General features: G+C 34.3%; 1 protein-coding gene across 1 annotated transcript in view; it reads left to right on the top strand.

Annotated features, from left to right (window-relative positions):
• Positions 1-13,645, top strand: part of LOC133192095 (uncharacterized) — a 37,059-nt gene extending 23,414 nt beyond the window's left edge. Inside the window, exons 8-16 of the mRNA XM_061327948.1 lie at positions 173-337; positions 1,778-1,885; positions 3,075-3,195; positions 4,083-4,259; positions 4,545-4,629; positions 4,766-5,636; positions 5,944-7,055; positions 8,739-8,880; positions 9,941-13,645. Coding sequence (XP_061183932.1) covers positions 173-337; positions 1,778-1,885; positions 3,075-3,195; positions 4,083-4,259; positions 4,545-4,629; positions 4,766-5,636; positions 5,944-7,055; positions 8,739-8,856 — 2,757 coding nt within the window. The 3' untranslated portion in view covers positions 8,857-8,880; positions 9,941-13,645. The remainder of the gene's footprint in view (positions 1-172; positions 338-1,777; positions 1,886-3,074; positions 3,196-4,082; positions 4,260-4,544; positions 4,630-4,765; positions 5,637-5,943; positions 7,056-8,738; positions 8,881-9,940) is intronic.
• Positions 13,646-18,929: the final 5,284 nt, after the last annotated feature.

Below are 18,929 nucleotides of genomic sequence, written 5' to 3'. Positions count from 1 at the left end.
ATCCCAAGGACTTCTGTATAAGCAAGTTTTCCTGTTTCTTTGTTTCTTGATATAATGATGTTATGTTTATCCTAAATCCATTTTAGCAACTCATCCTTCTTGATAAAATTTTGGAATTCACATGATTTTGTTTTGATAAAGTTTTTGTAATTTGTTGTGTGGTGTTTTGTAGGCTTGCCCTCTGAATGGCAATGTTACACAGTCCTCCGAGGACCCCCAGGGATGGTCGGATATGTCCGAGTTTTTCACTCCGGCGATTAAGTCAGTGGTGGACTTTGCTAAGGCTATTCCTGGCTTCTGCCTTCTCAGCCAAGATGATCAAGTTACACTGTTAAAGGTGAATTACTTTACCTTGATTACATTGTAAAAGGTAAAGTAAAAATCAAGAGTCTATATCAATTAAATTACCATGATGACACCATAAAAAGTTAAATGAATTACATAGACATTATTACATTGCAAAATGTAACAAACATTACACAGAGTTTAATCAATTAAATTACCATGACATGGGCGGATACAGGATTTGTGATTAGGGGGGGCATGGATAACTTTGATCAGGCAGGGGGTCTGGGGGCCGCCTTAAGGCCCCCAGTGGGTCCGGGCGAAGCCCCCGGAAGCTCCTGGGTTTTCGTGTATTTTAAGAGTAAAACCAGGCACAATAATAGGGGTATTGGTTAGTTTATATGTACCAAAGTTTGGCATTATTAATACTAGTCATATCGTACTTTGAATAGAGGGGGCCAAGGGGGCGAAGCCCCCGGAAGCTCCTGGGTTTTCGTGTATTTTAAGAGTAAAACCAGGCACAAAAATAGCGGTATTGGTTTGTTATATACCAAAGTATGGCATTATTGATATTAGTCATATCATACTTTGAAAATTTTAGGGGGGGGGGGGCGTGCGCCCCCCACGCCCCCCCTTAAATCCGCCAGTGCATGATGACACCATAAAAAGTTAAATGAATTACATAGACATTATTACATTGCAAAATGTAACAAACATTACACCATCATGATTACACAATCCATGTTATAGAACAGATGAATTGCATCATCCTGACTTTATTATAAAGGAACCATGTATTACATTACCATCAACTACCACTTGTTGCTTTGATAAATAAGGTCTGTCTACAGTAAGGTCAAATAAAGTTGTGACGGTTTTTATTATCAGACATTCTCAGAAAATAACAGCAACACCATTATCAACAATCTTGTATAAATCTGGAGGTTACATCCCTCTTCACACTACTGTAAAATCACTTATTTTCATGGGGTCAAATTTTCGTGGTTTGAGGAAAAACTATGGGTTAATGGGGATTTGATTTCGTGGATTAACAATTGTTGAGTAGATATGTATATGACATTATGCATTTCGTGGTTGACATAATTTGTGGGTCTCTTCATACCTCAAAAGCAACAAAAATTAAACCCCCACGAAAATTAGTGATTTCTCAATATATGATAGGTATTTTACCTTGTATGAAAAAAAAAGTTAGGCTTATTAGAATTGATGATTGTAAATAAAATCGGAGCATTGCCAAAAATTTACCATCATATTGCGTGCAAAGTATTATTTATTTCACTTCATGTTAGAAGACACTATGATGTTGCATTTTACACTTGACCAATTGGTTCCAACACAATAGGCTGGGACATTAAACTATGTACCATTGATCAATCAGTACTATGCTACGACACACCATGTTGTACTGAGGTACATGTATGTCCTGTATTTTCTGATGGTGAAAACAAACCTGTATTTTTCTGCATTGTAGGCAGCTACATTTGAGGTGTTGTTAGTCCGCATGGCCAGCCTCTTTGACCCTGAATCCAATACAATGATGTTCACCTGCGGCAAAATGTTCAAAAGAGAAGTCTCCCAGGTAAGATAACCATTAAGAATGGATGAGTGTTCCCATTGTGGTTTGGTTTACATTAACTTTCTTTAGCATTTTTGGGAGAAACTGGGATTTCAGAAATCTTTTCAATGTATATGAGGCATAATATACTTGAAAGAAGAATGGTAGCATGCCATTTTAAAAATCATTTTTCAGTGAGAAGTTGAAAAACATATTTATTCAGAGCTCTGCCAAGGGGACCTAATACATGTACTTCAGTCCAAATACAAATAAATTCCAGAGGAATTTATGTGTCCATCAATTTTGTTTATTCTATTAAATTTTATAGTCAAAGAGTAGATAAAAAATAAATGACTACCAAGTCAAGAACCTACAGTACAGTGATAATAATGCTGCTTTTAGGAAGCATCATTACTGCTATATGTGTGTGTAATTATTGGGTTAGGCTGGGCAGAGAATAGGAAAATTGATTTGAATGTGTTGAAGCAGGGTGATAATCACCAAATAATAGGCATTTATCATGATTTATATATTTTGTAGTGTATTTATCCATGTCATGTTATGGAAAATCATGTCTACTGTGTTTCTTTTGTTTATGAAGCCGTCCTAAATCATTCAAAAAAAATTATGACACTGATTCAAGAAAACTGACCCAGCTGAAAGTACGAACAAAATGACTGTGATTGATATGAAATATGTGATAGTGCAGCAATGTATTTATTTTGTAACTTTAGATTAAATAGACTTCAGAATAACCTAAACAAGAACACACTAATAATGAATCCTTGTTTGCAGTGGATATAATTTATTTAGCAAAACAGTTCAAATGTTCCACATACTCCATAGCAGTTGTACTGTAATTATGGTATTGCTCTTGAGTTTTGTAATACGTTACCCTTTATTTCAATACAGTTTTGGTTTCACTTATTGATTTCTCAAAATAATTTTTGAAAAATTAAACTGCAGTGAAATAAACTTGAATGGTAAAGAGTCAATTTAAATGGGCATTAAAAATATGAGATGAAAAAAAAAGTTAAAAATCACTGGAAGATCAAAGCTGATTGCAGTTGTAGTGGTTTTCAGTTAGAATTTTTAAACTAGCCATTGTTAAGGTCAGTAATTGCGTCCTAGTTTTCTAAGAATTGAATGCTGTATTAGTCATTGTGACTGAGTTCTTAGGAAAATATATGAATTTACATTTTCTTTTCCATAGGTGTCAAGCAGTGCTGGGTTTTTACTAGATTCCATGTTTGACTTTGCCGATCGTTTTAACAAACTGAACCTGACCGATGAAGAAATCGCCATTTTCTCTGCCATTGTTCTTCTGTCTCCAGGTATGTGAGGCTTAACATGTAAAAAAGATTACTTGTGCCTTAATGCAATTAATATATTCATAGCTATTTATTATCAATAATAAACTTATAATGACTAAAACCTGCTTTCAAGTTGAATATGCTTAGAAGGTTGTAGATTGGTACAAATTAATTTAATCAGGAGTATGCCTTTTGAATAACAGTATTGATATTGTGTGTTGTTGCTGATCACATGTGCATCATGATCTTGACTCAAATCACGTAGTCAAGATATGAAAGGGGGGATCTGGTCATTATAAAAGGTGATCAAAAAGTAACAGGCATAAAGTAAACATCTATTAAATACCAACAGATGGATGTTAACTTGATAATTGTGTAATTTGCTTTATTCACACCATTGAATCAACAGGATTGGATATGTTGTTGTGTAGTTTTATCAATAGTTCAAAATGTCACTTCATTTATGACGTAGGAATAAAACTCTGCCAGTTACGCAAATAGAGGATTGAATATTTAAATAAGAACAACAAATGATACTATACTTGATCTTTTGGCCATTGCAACAGTTGTTGTACAACACAAGATGCATTTTGTTATGCAATATGATTTTTTGGACTGGTCACTCAAAAATATTGGCTTCTAACTTGGATGAATAAGAAATTGTGTTACCATGGTAACCTAGAGTCTGTCAGCCTAATATGGAGATTTTTAAACTGCTATCAACTTTTGCTTAAATAATGTACAAGTGAAAAGGCTATATTCATTAGCCCTTGATATTGACCTTTATATTACTTGCTGCTGATAGCACTTTAAGGCACTGAAGAACAATCAGAACATTCTTGAACATGTACGTTGTGTGTACTATCTATCAGATATATATCATTCCATTTCACTGACGACTTTTTCAGATCGTCCGGGGTTAAGAAATGTTGAGCACTTAGAAAGCTTCCAGATGAAGCTGACTGAGTGTCTCCAGACAATGATTGCGGCCAATCACAAAGAAGATAACACACTATTTGCCAAACTCCTGATGAAAACGACAGATCTGAGAACCCTTAATACTCTTCACTCGGAAAAATCCATTGGTAAGAAAAGTCAACTAAGATATTCAAAGAACTATAATTTAGACTGGTAAAAATGTGATTGAAAACATATTAGTTAGTCATTTGTGGTTATTTGAAAATCATATTGAATGTTAACATTCAAAGTCAATCAATTAACAAAGAATTGTAAGAAAATGGAAATAAAGTACATTAAAGTCTGGAAAGAATAAACCAAGAATAGACATAAACTTTATTCACATATATGTATTTCAAGTTAAATTATCATGAACACTTACTGATAACTGAACTTCTAATTTTCTCTTACAGGTCAAAATGAAAAGAATGGATTAGAAAAAACGTCTGAGCACACCATGGGTAACATGGATGGACATGACCAAGTGGATTCATCTATGTAATTATACTATTTAAAATTTGATGAATTTTTATTTTATTGTATGGAATACACTTAATTTTTTGAAATGTGTGTTGGTAAACCTGCTTTCAAAATATATATGTTTAATGTTTCTTTTGATCCCATCCTTTTACAGTTCTGAAGGATCAACAGTATCAGATAATTCCTCCATACCTACAAGTTTGTCCGGGGCCACGGGGTATGATTCAGGCATCTTTGATGGAATACCCATAGTTCCACAGCGCCACTCCCTGGAGACAACACACCCCCATTTGCTTCTGAAAACACCGTATGGTACATTTTACCGTGAAGACTCCCTTGGTTACTATGGTTTTGTCACAGATCAGCCAATCAGAAGATGTCACACATTGGAACGGGATACCCTTTCCCGACCACGTTTGCACACTATTGAAGAACGCAGACGTTACACTATGGACAAAGACTACATGGATAGGAAGATCAATAACCTAAGTGATAGATTCCAAATGGAAAAGGGGGCATTACGTGGGAACAGTATGCCACCCTCACTGGCAGGTAGTGCTGCATCGAGCCCAGTTCCCCCACATTTCTTTCTGGAGAGCAGAAGTCCAGAGCTTAAACCTGGTTCATTAGAATCTCATAGTGCAGGTAACAGCTTAAGAGGAAGCCCAATGTTCAGTTCTGACAATTTTATCCCCATTCCGTCAACTTCTCCAAAACCAGGATCCCCCAACTTCAGATCTCGCTCTGGATCCATGGGCATGGATGATCATTCTCAATTGCGTCCAAGATGTTACAGTTTTCACATGAACAGTGAAGGGAAGGCCTCTCGTGACCCAAGCCGGGAGGCCTTACAGGAGAGTTACACAATGTCGCCTGAAATGAGGAGAGGAAGTGTTGGAGCTGTGTATGGACTCCACCACAAGAAAAAGTCATTGCTGGTGGATCGTCACCCTCGATATCTCTCACGTCTCTCAGACTCCATTGTGAAGAGGGTAGACAAGATTAAAAGCCAGGAGACAAAGAAAGTAAGAAATCTCTTATACTTTTTTCCCATCTTAAACAAATGTTCCTTTAGTGAGCTTCAATTCTTTGTTACTTTTTAGGTGCAAAGTTAAAGGATTTCTGCTTTGCCTCATTGAGAAGTGTCTTATTTTACATAAGTCAATGTTAAAGAGAATTTCTGAGAAGTCAAGCAGAATCAATTTTAGATTTTTGTTTGACATATGGCATATGGACCTTATTTATTTTATACTTTAATTTTATTTTTTGATGAAAAGAAATGCATTAAACATATTTTTGAAGAAATCATATTTTTAAAACTGCTTTTTACAGGTGCCAGATTCTTATGAAAATCTTCCAGCAGTTCAATTACCTGTTCAGCCAGAACAAGTCACCTGGCTCCCTCCTTCTACATCTAGTCCAGTATCTGCTGCTGCAGGAGCCCCTCCTCCTGTTAGCAACCAGAAAAATCCAGATTCAGCCAAATCAGACCAGCCTGTTGGTTCTCCTGTTGCCATGGATACAGATGAGGAGCAGACAAGTGTGGAAAGTCAGGAATCTAGTTCTGTCTTCCACAAAAAGTTTGACAAAATGAGGAAACATTTGATATCAACAGAAAATGAGGAAGCTGAGAGGAAGTCAAAGGCTGAGGATGAGGATGTAATGATAGATGAGGACACAAGTGTCTCCTCCCAGGATAATGTTATCAATGAAAGAAATGATGAATCCCAGTCAATGGATGACATACCAAATAAGGACTTGGAGAAATTAAAGATTAATGATGATACTAAAGAGAAGAAGACAAAATCAGCTGTGGAGAGTCACCCACAGCTACTGGCTCACTTAAATTCTAGCACTCCAAATCTGCAAATGGGCTTCTTGAAGCTTCCACTGCAAGTGTCTCCCAAACAGACAACGACAGCTTCATCACCTCAAGTTCTGCTGAATATTCCCAAGTACAGTGGCAGACCCTCTTCTGTGGCCAAGGAATTGCCCACACTGGCTTCTCAGTTGAATAGTACTCCCCTCAGCAGTACCTCTTCTTTCACTCGATTTGTGGATCAAGGCAACAGGAGAGATAATATGCATTCAGAGACTATGAGTCACTTGAAGGACAAACTCATGCGCAAATATGACAGCATGGAAAATTTGGACAAAGTCCCAGCCCATCAGTCCCAGCCCAACAGTGAAAATGACAAGCACCCAAAGATCTCATCTGCCTCCAACCCAAATATTCCTGCCGGACTTTACCCAACAAGCATGTGTTCTGAAGGTGTCAGAGGCATGTTCCCTCAATCAGGCATGCCTATGCATCCTGCCTTCTTGGGATCAGGGGGATCAGGATTTGTTCCCAGGATGTTCATGGTGCCTGGTTATAACCAACACCTGGCAGGAATGCAGCAGCTGGCACAGATTTATGCTAAAAATGTGGATCAGGAGAGGAGGTAGGTTCATCTTCAGGCATTGTTGTCGTATATGAAAAAAGGTTGGATACACTTTTAAAATAGTCCCTGTAAAGTGAGAATTCCTTGATGTATCCAGAAAAAACCCAATAGTGAGAGAAAAAAAGCCATCACTAAATGCAAGAATTTTACCGTCATCAAGACATGTAAAGGAAATACTAATCAAATCATGATCCCCGGGGGTAGGATTGGGCATATAATAGAGGATTGAAGTTTTACATGGGGATATATGGAAAAATATGTGGGAAACAGTCCTTAACAATCCTTTTCTCAAGAACAGCAAAGCCATAAATAAATGATATTGAAACGCAAGCATCCTCAGGTAGTGCAGATTCAAATTTGTTCAATTCATGGCCCCTTGGGGAAGGGTGGGGCCACAATAGGGTATCAAGTATCAAAAAAGGGATCAAAATTTTACATAGGAATATATTGGAAAAAATCTTTTCCTCAAAAACAGCAGACCTATGAGTAACGATAATAAGTGCAAGCATTCTTGGATCTTGCATATTCAAATTTGTTCAGGTTTGGCCTCTGGGGATAGGATGGGGCCACAATAGGAGGTCAGTGTTTTGAATTGGGTCAAGTAGGAAACAATCTTTAAAAATGACTGCAGAGTTATAACTATAATGATATTAATAAGAAAGCATCTTCAGGTAGTGCAGGTTTAAGTTTGTTCAAATCCTTTTTTAGTGAGCTTTTCTGATGTCCACTATCTGTCTTTGTTGTGGTCATAAACTTTTCACATTTTCATCTTCTTCTCAAGAACTACAGGGCCAATTTCAACCAAACTTGCCACAAACTATCCTTGGGTAAAGGGGATTCAAGTTTATTCAAATGAAGGGCCACACCTTCTTCCAAGGAGAGATAATTATGATTTTGTGAAAAATTAATGGCATCATTTAAAAATCTTCTTCTCAAGAACCACAGTGCTTGAAAATATGAAACTTATGTGGAATCATTGTGAGGTAGTGCAGATTCAAATTTTTACAAATCATGACCCCCCAGGGTAGGGTGGGGCCACAATTGGTGATCAAAGTTTTACATAGGAATACAAAGGAAAAATCTTTTAAAATCTTCTTCTCAAGAACAGCAAACCCATGACTAGTTATATTTATATGGAAGCATCCTCAAGTAGTGTATATTCAAGTTTGTTCAAATCATGGCCCCAGGGGGTAGGGTGGGGTCAAAGGTCAGGCTCAAAGGTCAAAGGGTCAGTAACTGGTATTTGTAAAATCTATTGTTCCAAGCAATACATGAGCAAAATATTAAATCCTTGCTTCCAACAGTTTCCAAGATAGACAGACAGACAGCTAGACAGATGCAAGACAACACAAAAATCACAGATACGGCTTAGACACTGAGGTCTTTTGTTTTATTTATGAAAATATATTAGCTTTAAATCTTTAACTTGGGTTACCATTGGTAAAAACCGGTCTTTGGTGATCCCTGTTTTCATAACTTGTAGAAGGTGTTTTTGATATACTCGGTATATTTTGAATTGCCACAGTTTCTTCCCTCATCACTATTATGTAGTGCACTCTTTATTCCAAACGGTCATATCAAGTAACAATACAGTGAAAGTTGCATGATGACAACATCTGGAATGATTGTGGTATTTTATGGAAATTTTACCCTTAGTGTTGATTATTATTATTTTTTGTACAGAAAGGACCAAAGTGAGGCTCCGATTCAGATGGAAAATGAAGGAGGTGGAAAACCTCACGATGGAAACTCTGACCTTGAGCTGACTTTGGAACAGAGAATTAAAACTGAAATGAATTAAACCCAGCTAGGTTGTTCACGAAAAGTAAGTATTCAATACATTAATCAATGCTCATTCAAAATGGCTCAAAACAGATGAAAAGTCAGCATAAAAAAAGTAGGGATGGCAGTCAGATAATTTTTTAAAACTTTTTTTTGTTAATCATAAATTTTTCCAACCGAGTTAATTGAACAGAGAAGATTTGTTTGTAATTTTATTATGGATTTAATAATGACGTTATATACTTACACAGCAATTTGTAAACTGTCTGTTTTTTCTTATTTAAAAATAAAATCAGCCACTGATGGGACTTTGCAATTTTTTCACTAAACAATCGCTTTGTCAGCACAAATGTTCGGGAATCACAAGATACTTTGAAATTCCTGGGAGTATTTTGCTATTATCACTTCATTATTCTTTTTGGCCTCTGACTGTGTTTTCTGGTTAACTGGTTATAAAGCCTTTTGGGCTTTATGGAATTTGATCTCGTGACCAACCCGTATGTATATCCCGCTAGATGTTTAAAAATGATACCTTATTTCTTAATTGAAAATTGTAGCCAGTTACGTTTTTTCCAACTGATAAGTCAGTTAACTGGTTAACCATTGCCATCCCTGATAAAATATTTACATTTGCCGATGTCTTTCCTTATATGACAATACTAATTAAATTGACATTCAATTTTCAATGACATGCAGTTGGTCATATGATCAGACTTTCTTGTGTACATGGAAAGCAAACTGCACGAGCCATTTGGAAAGTTACGATTATGACGTCATTTCCATAAAGTCTAAATAGTGCCTATTTTTCCTTGTAACATGAATAAAAGTAAAATATAAATAAAAATAAAATATCATTTTTTTTTAGAGTTTCATTGGGATATGACATGAAGTCGGTATGTGATCAAATCTACTATAACGCCCTTTGGGCATTACAGGATTTGATCATGTGACCGACTTCATGTCATATCCCAATGAAACTCTAAAAATGATATCTTGATTAATTCTTAAATATTTGCATAAAGTGCTAATGTTTTAAAGAAAAATCAGAATTTGTTGTAAATAGCATTAAGTATGAAACCTTAATGATTTCTTTCTTTGAACAGATGGAAAATCTGCTTGCCATTCAAAAGCCACTTCTGCTTCAGTATCATCTATTAAGGAAGATCTTTCTGTGTATTGTGATTCAACATTTCATCGAAGTGCTAATTGGTACCCATTTTCAGGGATCAACTGGTATCCATCCCTCCCATAGATTCAGCAGTGCTGACAACTCTGTGTAACATAGATACTGACTGTATATATAAAACAGTGAGAATGATATATTTTTGGAGATTTGTTATTCGGATGATGGTTAGAGCTGGTACTCTTATTATGTTGTCAACCTTGTGTAATTTAGTAGTTGCCATGGAAGCTTCCCCCTCATGTTCATTTTTCCCCCTGATCTCTCTTTGATATTTTAACTCTTCAATTATTAAAATGTGAATTGTTAGTAGTATTAATGGGTGTCTGCTCTTGCAGTTAGGAATGCCAATTTGTACAAAACTATTCTTTTTTGAATGACATCAGATTTGCTTATGACAAATCTCAGAGGTTTGTGCAGTTGTATTTTGAAAGAGAAGGAGAGGCACAGCTTTACAAGATATTTTTTTTTTTACAAATTAATTATATTCTGTATATAAGAATCTGTGTAGATGTACATAAATTATGTGTAAAATAAGTTTACTTGATGTGTTCTGACTGAAAAACATCCTGAAATTCTTGGCTTTTTAAAGGGCATAGACATTACTATGTACAGTACTAAAATCTTTGTTGGTATAATGAAATTGTTATTGTCCACCCACCAACTTCTGCTCAAATGTGTTGGATAAATTTTGCACATTTGTTGAATGAAACAGAGTGTGTACTTACTATGTAATTGATTTAGCAAGAGTACATGGATTTTTTTTTCTCTCAGTCTTCTCATTGACTCATTTTGCCCTCTTTCATTATCTTCAACACAGAAAAAAAGTGCAGATGCAAACTGAGTAAGAAATGCTTTTATTAATTGAATGCTTTTTTAGCTATTTTGACTATCCATAAAAAGAAGGGATTGCAATGTCCGGGCATACCTGTCATGAATGACATTTTGAGTTTTAAATTAAATGTCATTTCATTGTGTTGACGTTTCCGTGCCGTAATTGTTTATTTCCTGGGTTACAAAAGCAGCTGGACATGAAATACCTGAATCCATACATGTAACTTTCATCATTATTGCTCGTTTACAGCCAACAGAGCAGTGGAAATTAAGTTGCTAGGTAACTCTGAAAATCAATTGATGAACTTATTCAGCATGTCAGCTACTTACAGAGATGTTAATGTTGACATTTTTGTTTTTGTAGTTTTTTTTTTTTTTTTTTTTTTTTTTTTTTTTTTTTTTTAGGTAAAACAACTACTGATTATGCTCCTTAACCCCTTATTTTTTTTATAGATCACTGAGGAAGCATAATTGTGATTCATGAAATGTGGTTCCCACTGAAAATATATTTTTGTTTTAATAAATCTTAGAGAAAGAAGAATCGATACACATGTACATAACATTTTTTTTTTGTTTAAAACAAGAAAAGAAATAATATATAGCCCCTTCCTGTACAGTTTATGGTACATATATTACATATATGATAATTTATTTGTGGACTAATTGAAGTGTTATTGAGAGAGATATTTGTGTCCTTGCCATAGATGTACTATTTTTATTATATATATATATATATATATTATATATACTCAGTGTTGTCTGTGTACATATCTCACTAGGTATTTGTATAGAATTCCTTTTTTTGTGTCCTGTAAATTCAATGTAACGTAATGACCCTGCATGGCTGAACATTGAGATTTATTTAAGAACCTGCACTAAGCTATAGTTTTTCATTATTAGGTAGGGATGGGGGTATATGGTTCATCAATAGAACAGCAGTTAAATGTACGTATGTTAAAATTTTGTTAGGTAAGTTTCATATAATTAAATCATCAAAATTTTTATGAATATCATTATTTAGCTCATTTTGAAGAAGATGAAATGTGCTTATGCTATAGGCTGCGATTGGCATTGTGGTTAAAGTTTAAGGAATTAGTCCTTTCCTAAGTAACTGTAGGACTGTCTTGACCAAACTTGCATAGATGCAAACTACCCGAGTTGCCTTGGATGCTGCATCTGACCTATATTTTATGGACAAATGACCAGGTTAAACTTTTTAATGCAGGTTCGTTCCCAAGTATAATTAAATTCTACCAAGACTGAGCTTGCATGGATATTGCATCTAGAAATGAAGTACGCTTAAAAATTCATCTAGTATGAGACGTTCTCTTGTGTACAAATAGTATTCGTTGAGGTGAGCTTCGTAATCTTTGATTACCTATGTTTCATCCTTTGAATGCATGTCCTTGTTCATGATTATAGGCAATAATTTTTAACCTAAACTCAGCAAAAACAATTCACAAACCCTTCATTGCTATAACCAAATAAAATTTTAAAATCCTCAAAATCTGTAAATATTTTTTTTATTTTGTCCAAATAATTGTACTGTTTTGTGAATTTTTCTTCAATTTAGTGTAGTTTGGATTGTAAATAGTGGTGTCATTTGTCGTATAGATGTATTTGTACAATCTTCTCAAAAGATATTAAAAAAAAAAAAAAGAATAGGGATTTATAGAGAGTCAAACATATTTAATATTCAGAGTTTGATTAAGCTAACTCAACAAAATTGTGCAATAAAAAAAACTATATATTTCAGACATTTATACCATGAGAGCTTGCGTAATCTCTTGAGATAAATTCTAGTACTTCTTAATTTATTCTACTTTTTAATGTTTTTTTCAGTAGGTGTATTAGTAATCAAAATGGCATCGTTAAGGGCTTGACATTTTATTTGTGTGACTAGGAAAAGAGGAGTTGAATTTTCATAGGGTGTACATATGTAATACACAGTCTTGTAATTCAAATTTTAATCTCAATGAATTATGTAAAGACAAGGTTGTAGAGTGTAAAAAAAGAAATCATGAAATTAAATTTATTTATTGGTGATATTTATGCATACATTCTTATTAAGTGCTATGAATTGTAACTTATTGCATGCAATTGCTTGCATTCCAAACTACAATTAGTTATTTGAGAAAGTTTAGTTACAACTGGGGTAAAGTTTGTGTAGATCTTAACAAAAGTATACATTGATGTGACTATGTTATTACATTAATTATCAATACAGCTGACAGATAATCCATTTTTAGTATGTTGAGATATCATACTTACAACATAATTTGATTATGTACTTAAGCATAAATCACAGATAATTGTGATGCAGATTAAAGAATTGGTTAGTGCTTGATATTTATTAAGTGGAACACTTATTGTTCTTCATTGCTACGAGTGATTAAGTCTGAGAGAGAGAGCTTAAGAGTTCATTATACATCTAGTTTTTAATCTATTATCTTGCTGTACCAAATGGTCATGTTAATTTATTTACTCTGTTGCTTTTATATTTCATTGGCTTGACTTTAATTTTTCACTTCACAAAAGAGATTTGCAATTGTTGCATATAAAAATCTTTATTAACAAGTCTTAAAAGTGTTAATCATGTTAAGGAATGATATTTTATTTTGCAATTCCTGATTAGTTATGTGTTGACAACACAGTGACTGAAATGAAAGTATTGAGTAGCTATAGTTGATATGTTTTGTTTTTGATTCTTCATTTTCTCACTCTAAGCTCATACTACATTTGTTGCTTTGTAGGGTGTAGTATTTTGTCTGTTTAAATAAAGTTCAGAAATATTTATGTGTTTTATTTATGAGGCAGCACAGATTGTGGTTCTGAAGTATAGTGTGCACTGAGTGCAAGAAAAAAATTCACATACTTGAGATAAAGGTTAAAATGCATAAAGAACAATTTATTAAGAAAATGTGTTTGTGAAACAGTGATGCCCCCTGTGTGGCAGCTCAAGACTGAGGTTAAAGTTTTTTAAATGTAGGTCAAACTCCAAGGTCAAGAGTTATTAATTTTGGTACTGAAAGGTTTTGTCATATGACAAAGGTTAATGTTTTTCAAAAGTAGGTCAAGGTCATTAGGTAAAAAATATTGGTATGAAAGGAAGGTCTTATCACAATGAATATAAAGCTGAAATATGAAAGCTGAAGCACCAACAGTTCAAATGTTATAGGCAAGATTAATTAAGGTCAAGGTCAGGAGGTCAAAAATTGTCAAGGAAAGGACTTTTTATAAGGATTACATGTGTGATATATGAAAGCCTGGGCCTCAATCAATAAAAACATTAAAAAGTTATGAGCAAGGTTAAAGATTTTCAAAAGTAAGTCAATATCCAAAGTCAAAAATGTTGGTATCAAAAAAAGGTTTGGTCACATAGAATACACATATGAAATGTATCCAAAGAAAGGTCTTATTACAAGGTATACACATGTGAAATGGAAAAGCCCTAGCACCAACCATTCTAAGGTTATGGGCAAGGTTAAACTTTTTGAAGACAAATGGATTAATGGACAGACAGATGCATGGATAAAGCAAAATCTATATGCCTCCCAATTTTTTTTATTACAGCGGTACAAAAAGTGGGTGGGACTGCCAACTCATTTCAACATATCGTTCTGTATTGAGATATCAATGTTAAAGATCCTGAATGTAGAAGAGATGTACAGATTTAAACATGGCACAAAGGTCCTTCAATCATTCAAACTCTTCAATTATAGGTAGTGAGAAAATAGAGATAAAAGCAACTTTAATTATGTCTTTAATGTACTTGTAAAATTAGGATTGATAATGCACATGTAGGAAGGTGTACTGTACAGAATCTTCTACAATACATCTACAGCAGAACCTCCTCCATGGGGGAATTTGATATATAGCAGTTTATCAAGGGGGGGGTGTCTTTGATATAGAGAAATTAAGTTATACCCTACAATACATCATCTTCCCCCCAGGAAAATAGATATTCAAAGACAACAGATTATTGATGAACATGCAGTCAAATCACTGTGGCTTATTTACTTAAATAGGGAAAGCACATGCATATAAAGTACTGAATTAATTCATATATTATCTAATATAATGTTAAGAATATTTGAATTGGTTACAAACTGAAAAACACAGTGGATTTCTTTAAATCAAAGGGCAGATAACTCTAAATGCATTGAAGTACCATGGAATTCGTGCATCCGTCATTTACATGTATCAATTGTACCACAGCAGATTTTCTGTAGAGAAGAGTTTTCTCCTGCATTGAAAAATGTTTTACTTAAAAAATGCATTAACATTCACATACTCTGACTAGAACATGGAGGTGGATGCCCCGTAAACTGATGTCTGCCTCAAGTCATAATTAGGTTATATCAGACAAAGAGAAGACAACATTAATCAGGTAGTACTGAGTTTTTATGCATTTTAGATGTGACTGCTAGCCACAGTATTGCATGATTTCTATCATATTTTACCATTTGAACTGTCAGTGGGTGAGGTCTGAGTCCCACACAGTTAACATCTTTATAGGATTATATATATGATAATTAAACAAGTCTCACAAGCATACATTGTAATCAACAGAATATTACACATTTTTTTTTTAAATAAAAATTCATTTTAATAAAAATGTCATCATGGAAGTCAAGTAGTACAAATGGACCTACATGTATTTAGCCAGCCAGGCATAATACATGTACTCCAATTGGAATATAGCTAATACACATGTAATACTCCAATCATTTTTTTTTCACAAATTTATAAAATCTTAATTCCAAGAGAAAAGTCACATGGTCTTTATAGTCTGAGTTTTGACAACATTTGATAGTTCTTATTTGTTGCTACAAAATTATTTTGGTAACACGTACCTCTCCCTTTTAGACCAAATTTGCAAGTGAATGAATATTTAGAGTAGAACTTAATGTTTATATTAAGAAAGTTTTTAAGGGAATTGAAATTTTATTTTCTTATAACTGAAATTCTTTATATCCAAGTAAGGAAGAGTTATGAGGATTTATGGGGAAAAGATCAAACTTCCTTATAACTAAGATTCCCTAATACTTCTATCTAAGTTCCTTATATTAGAAAGTTATACTGCATATCTATTTCGATCTTTTTAATGAGATTTCATGTACTTATTTTAACATTACAATTTAGAATGATCATATCTTTACAGGTGTATATAAACTATATCCCTACAGCTGTATATAATATATACAGTATATATCCCCACTGGTGTTAAAACAACATGGTCAGTCTTGGGGTGCAAAGTTTGGTTAATTGTTTTGGAGATGTCGAAAATGTAAAAAGTTAGGAGACAACAGATGCCAGAAAGATGTCCGGAAGAACAATGCTGATCTAAAAACTTCACTTGAGCCTTTTGCTTCAGTGAGCTAGAAAGGTATTTGTCACACAAACTTACTCTCCAAAATAAATCAATTAGGCCATCTTTAAGAGAATGCTTTCTTCTGACTCAGGATTTAAAAAAAGGGAAGGAGGTAGGCAATTTTTATGCCCCACCATGAATATGAATGGGGCATATAGTGTTTGTCATGTCTGTCTTCTGTCCTTCCATTACACTTTGCATTTTGCTCAGTTTCAAAGAAACTATTCAAGATATTTTTATCAAACATTATATGCTGACACATATTGATGAGAGCTATTCAAATGCATCAGGTTTTTGGACCTTGACCTTTCCATTGACCTTGACCTTACTTTCTTAAATTTAATGATTATCTCAATTTCAAAGATATTTTTATCAAACCTTATATGTTTGTAAATAATGATGAGAGCTGTTCAATTGCATCAACATTTTTTTTTTTTTTACAATGATCTTTCCTTTGACCATAACCTCACTTTTCTTAAAATAGTATTAAGATCAGTTTCAAAGAAACTATTCAAGATATTTTAATAAAACCTACTATGCTGATACACTTTGGTGATAGCTATTTAACTGCATCAACATTTTTGACCTTGACCTTTCCATTGACCTTGAATTCAAATCTGTGTTCAGCAAAATTTCAAAGAAACTATCCAAGATGTTTTTATCAAACTTCATATTCTTATACATATTGATGAGAGATATTCAATTGCTAATTTTAATTGCATCAACATTTTTACCTTGACTTTTCCTTTTACCTCGACCCCACAAAGGACAAGATAGGGTAAGACTCCTTTTTGTTCCATGGTTTGGGGTGTTTCTTAGAACAATGCAATAGTTAAATTGTCATCCCTGTAATATAATGAGTATTGATTCCAAGAGATATGATTCACAGAGACCACAAAATTGATCGATTTCCAAATTTTCTCAGTTTTTTTTTCTTCAAATTTTCATCAAATTCAAAACATATTTTGTTTCTGAAAACACACAAAACAAGCTTGCCTATCTACCAAATTTATATATTTTATGCACTAGTATCAGATATATCTTTTGTATGAAAATCTCAGATAGGCAAACCGTTCACGGTAGCTCAGTCGGTAGAGCGCTCGCTCCGTGATTGGGAGGTCGTGAGTTCGAATCTCGGCCGCGACAGACCTAAGTCGATAAAAAATAGGTAGCAACTGTTCCTTCGCCATGTGCTCGGCACTTTGGAGTGAAAGTTGCGGGTCTTTCGGATGAGACCTTAAAAACCGAGGCCCCGTGTCACGGCAGGCGTTGGCACGATAAAGATCCCTCACTGCTCAATGGCCCTGAGTGCCGAGTAAAGGTCAAAATTTGAAGCCCTTCACCGGTATATGGTGACGTCTCTATATGAGTGAAAAATTCTCGAATGGGACGTAAAACAATATACATTCAATCAATCAGATAGGCAAGTTTATGCTCCATGTTTCCTGAAGTGAACAGTATTGCAAATTTGATGCAATGCCATCAGAACTAGGAAATTTGATAAAATGTTCTACTTTGTCACCCTCTAGTGACCTCCCTGGATACCTTGAATCAATACTAGTTTTAAAACAAGCATTATTTAAAGTTCTTAGTTGCAAACAATCACAATTTTAACTGTAATTTGTTTTTTTTTTTTATATGAAATAATGGGCCAAAATCAGCTATTTCCATACCTTGTCCTTTGTGTTAAGCTAAGTTAAAACGAATCAAATCAAGATATATTCTTATCAAACTTACTATGCTGATACATATTGAGAAGAACTATTCAACATCATCAACACTTTTTTTTAACCTTTCCTTTGACCTTGACCTCAAAGAAACTATTCAAGATATTTTCATTAAACACTCATACAAATTCTAATGAACCCTTGGTGGGGCATTCATGTCTTATGGACATATTTCTAGTCTGTTTTTTTTTTTAACCATCATGGTAGCTCAGTTGGTAGAGTGCTTACTCCATGATTGGTAAAAAATAGGTAGCAACTGTTTCTTTGCCAAGTGCTCAGCACTTTGGAGTGAAAGTTGCGGGTCTTTCAGATGAGACATTTAAAACCAAGGTCCTGAGTCACGGTCGGCATTGGCACGATAAAGAACCCTCACTGCTCAATGGCTCTCAGTGCCAAGTAAAGGTCTAAATTTGAAGCCATTCACCGGTATATGGTGACGTTTCTATATGAGTGAAAAATACTGAACGGGACGTAAAACAACACACAATCAATCTAGGTTTTATATCTGATGCATCAAAATTGTAACCGTATATGATTTACATAAAAACAAAATGCGTTTGTGAAACACTGATACCCCCATATGTCAGCTTAAGGCGAAGGTTGAAGTTTCTCAAAAGCAAGTCTAACCTTAGGTTAAGAGATCAAATTAAAATGTTGGTACCCAAAGAAAGGTCTTGTCTCGCGGAATATGCCTGTGAAAATGAGAGCCCTAGCACCAACCTTTGAAAAATTATGGTGAAGTTTAAAGTTTTTTAAAAGAAAGTCAAATGGTGCCCAAGGGAACATCTTGTCACAAGCGATACACATGTTCATGAAATGTGAAATTTGATATAAGATTTTGGGACAATGCAAAGTTGTGGCATCTAAAGGAAGGCCTTGTCACAAGGAATACACATGTGAAGTAGGAAAACCAGAATTCTAACTGTTCAAAAGTTATTGCCAAGGTTGAAGTTTTTCAATATTAAAGTTGACCAAAC

The sequence above is a fragment of the Saccostrea echinata genome, unplaced genomic scaffold, assembly GCF_033153115.1.
Source record: "Saccostrea echinata isolate AGI-Se365-2 ecotype Australia unplaced genomic scaffold, CSIRO_AGI_Sech_v1 ptg000025l, whole genome shotgun sequence".
Taxonomy (NCBI): Eukaryota; Metazoa; Mollusca; class Bivalvia; order Ostreida; family Ostreidae; genus Saccostrea; species Saccostrea echinata.
The sequence above is the reverse complement of the archived record's forward strand: the minus strand, read 5'-3'. Positions and strand labels throughout refer to the sequence as shown.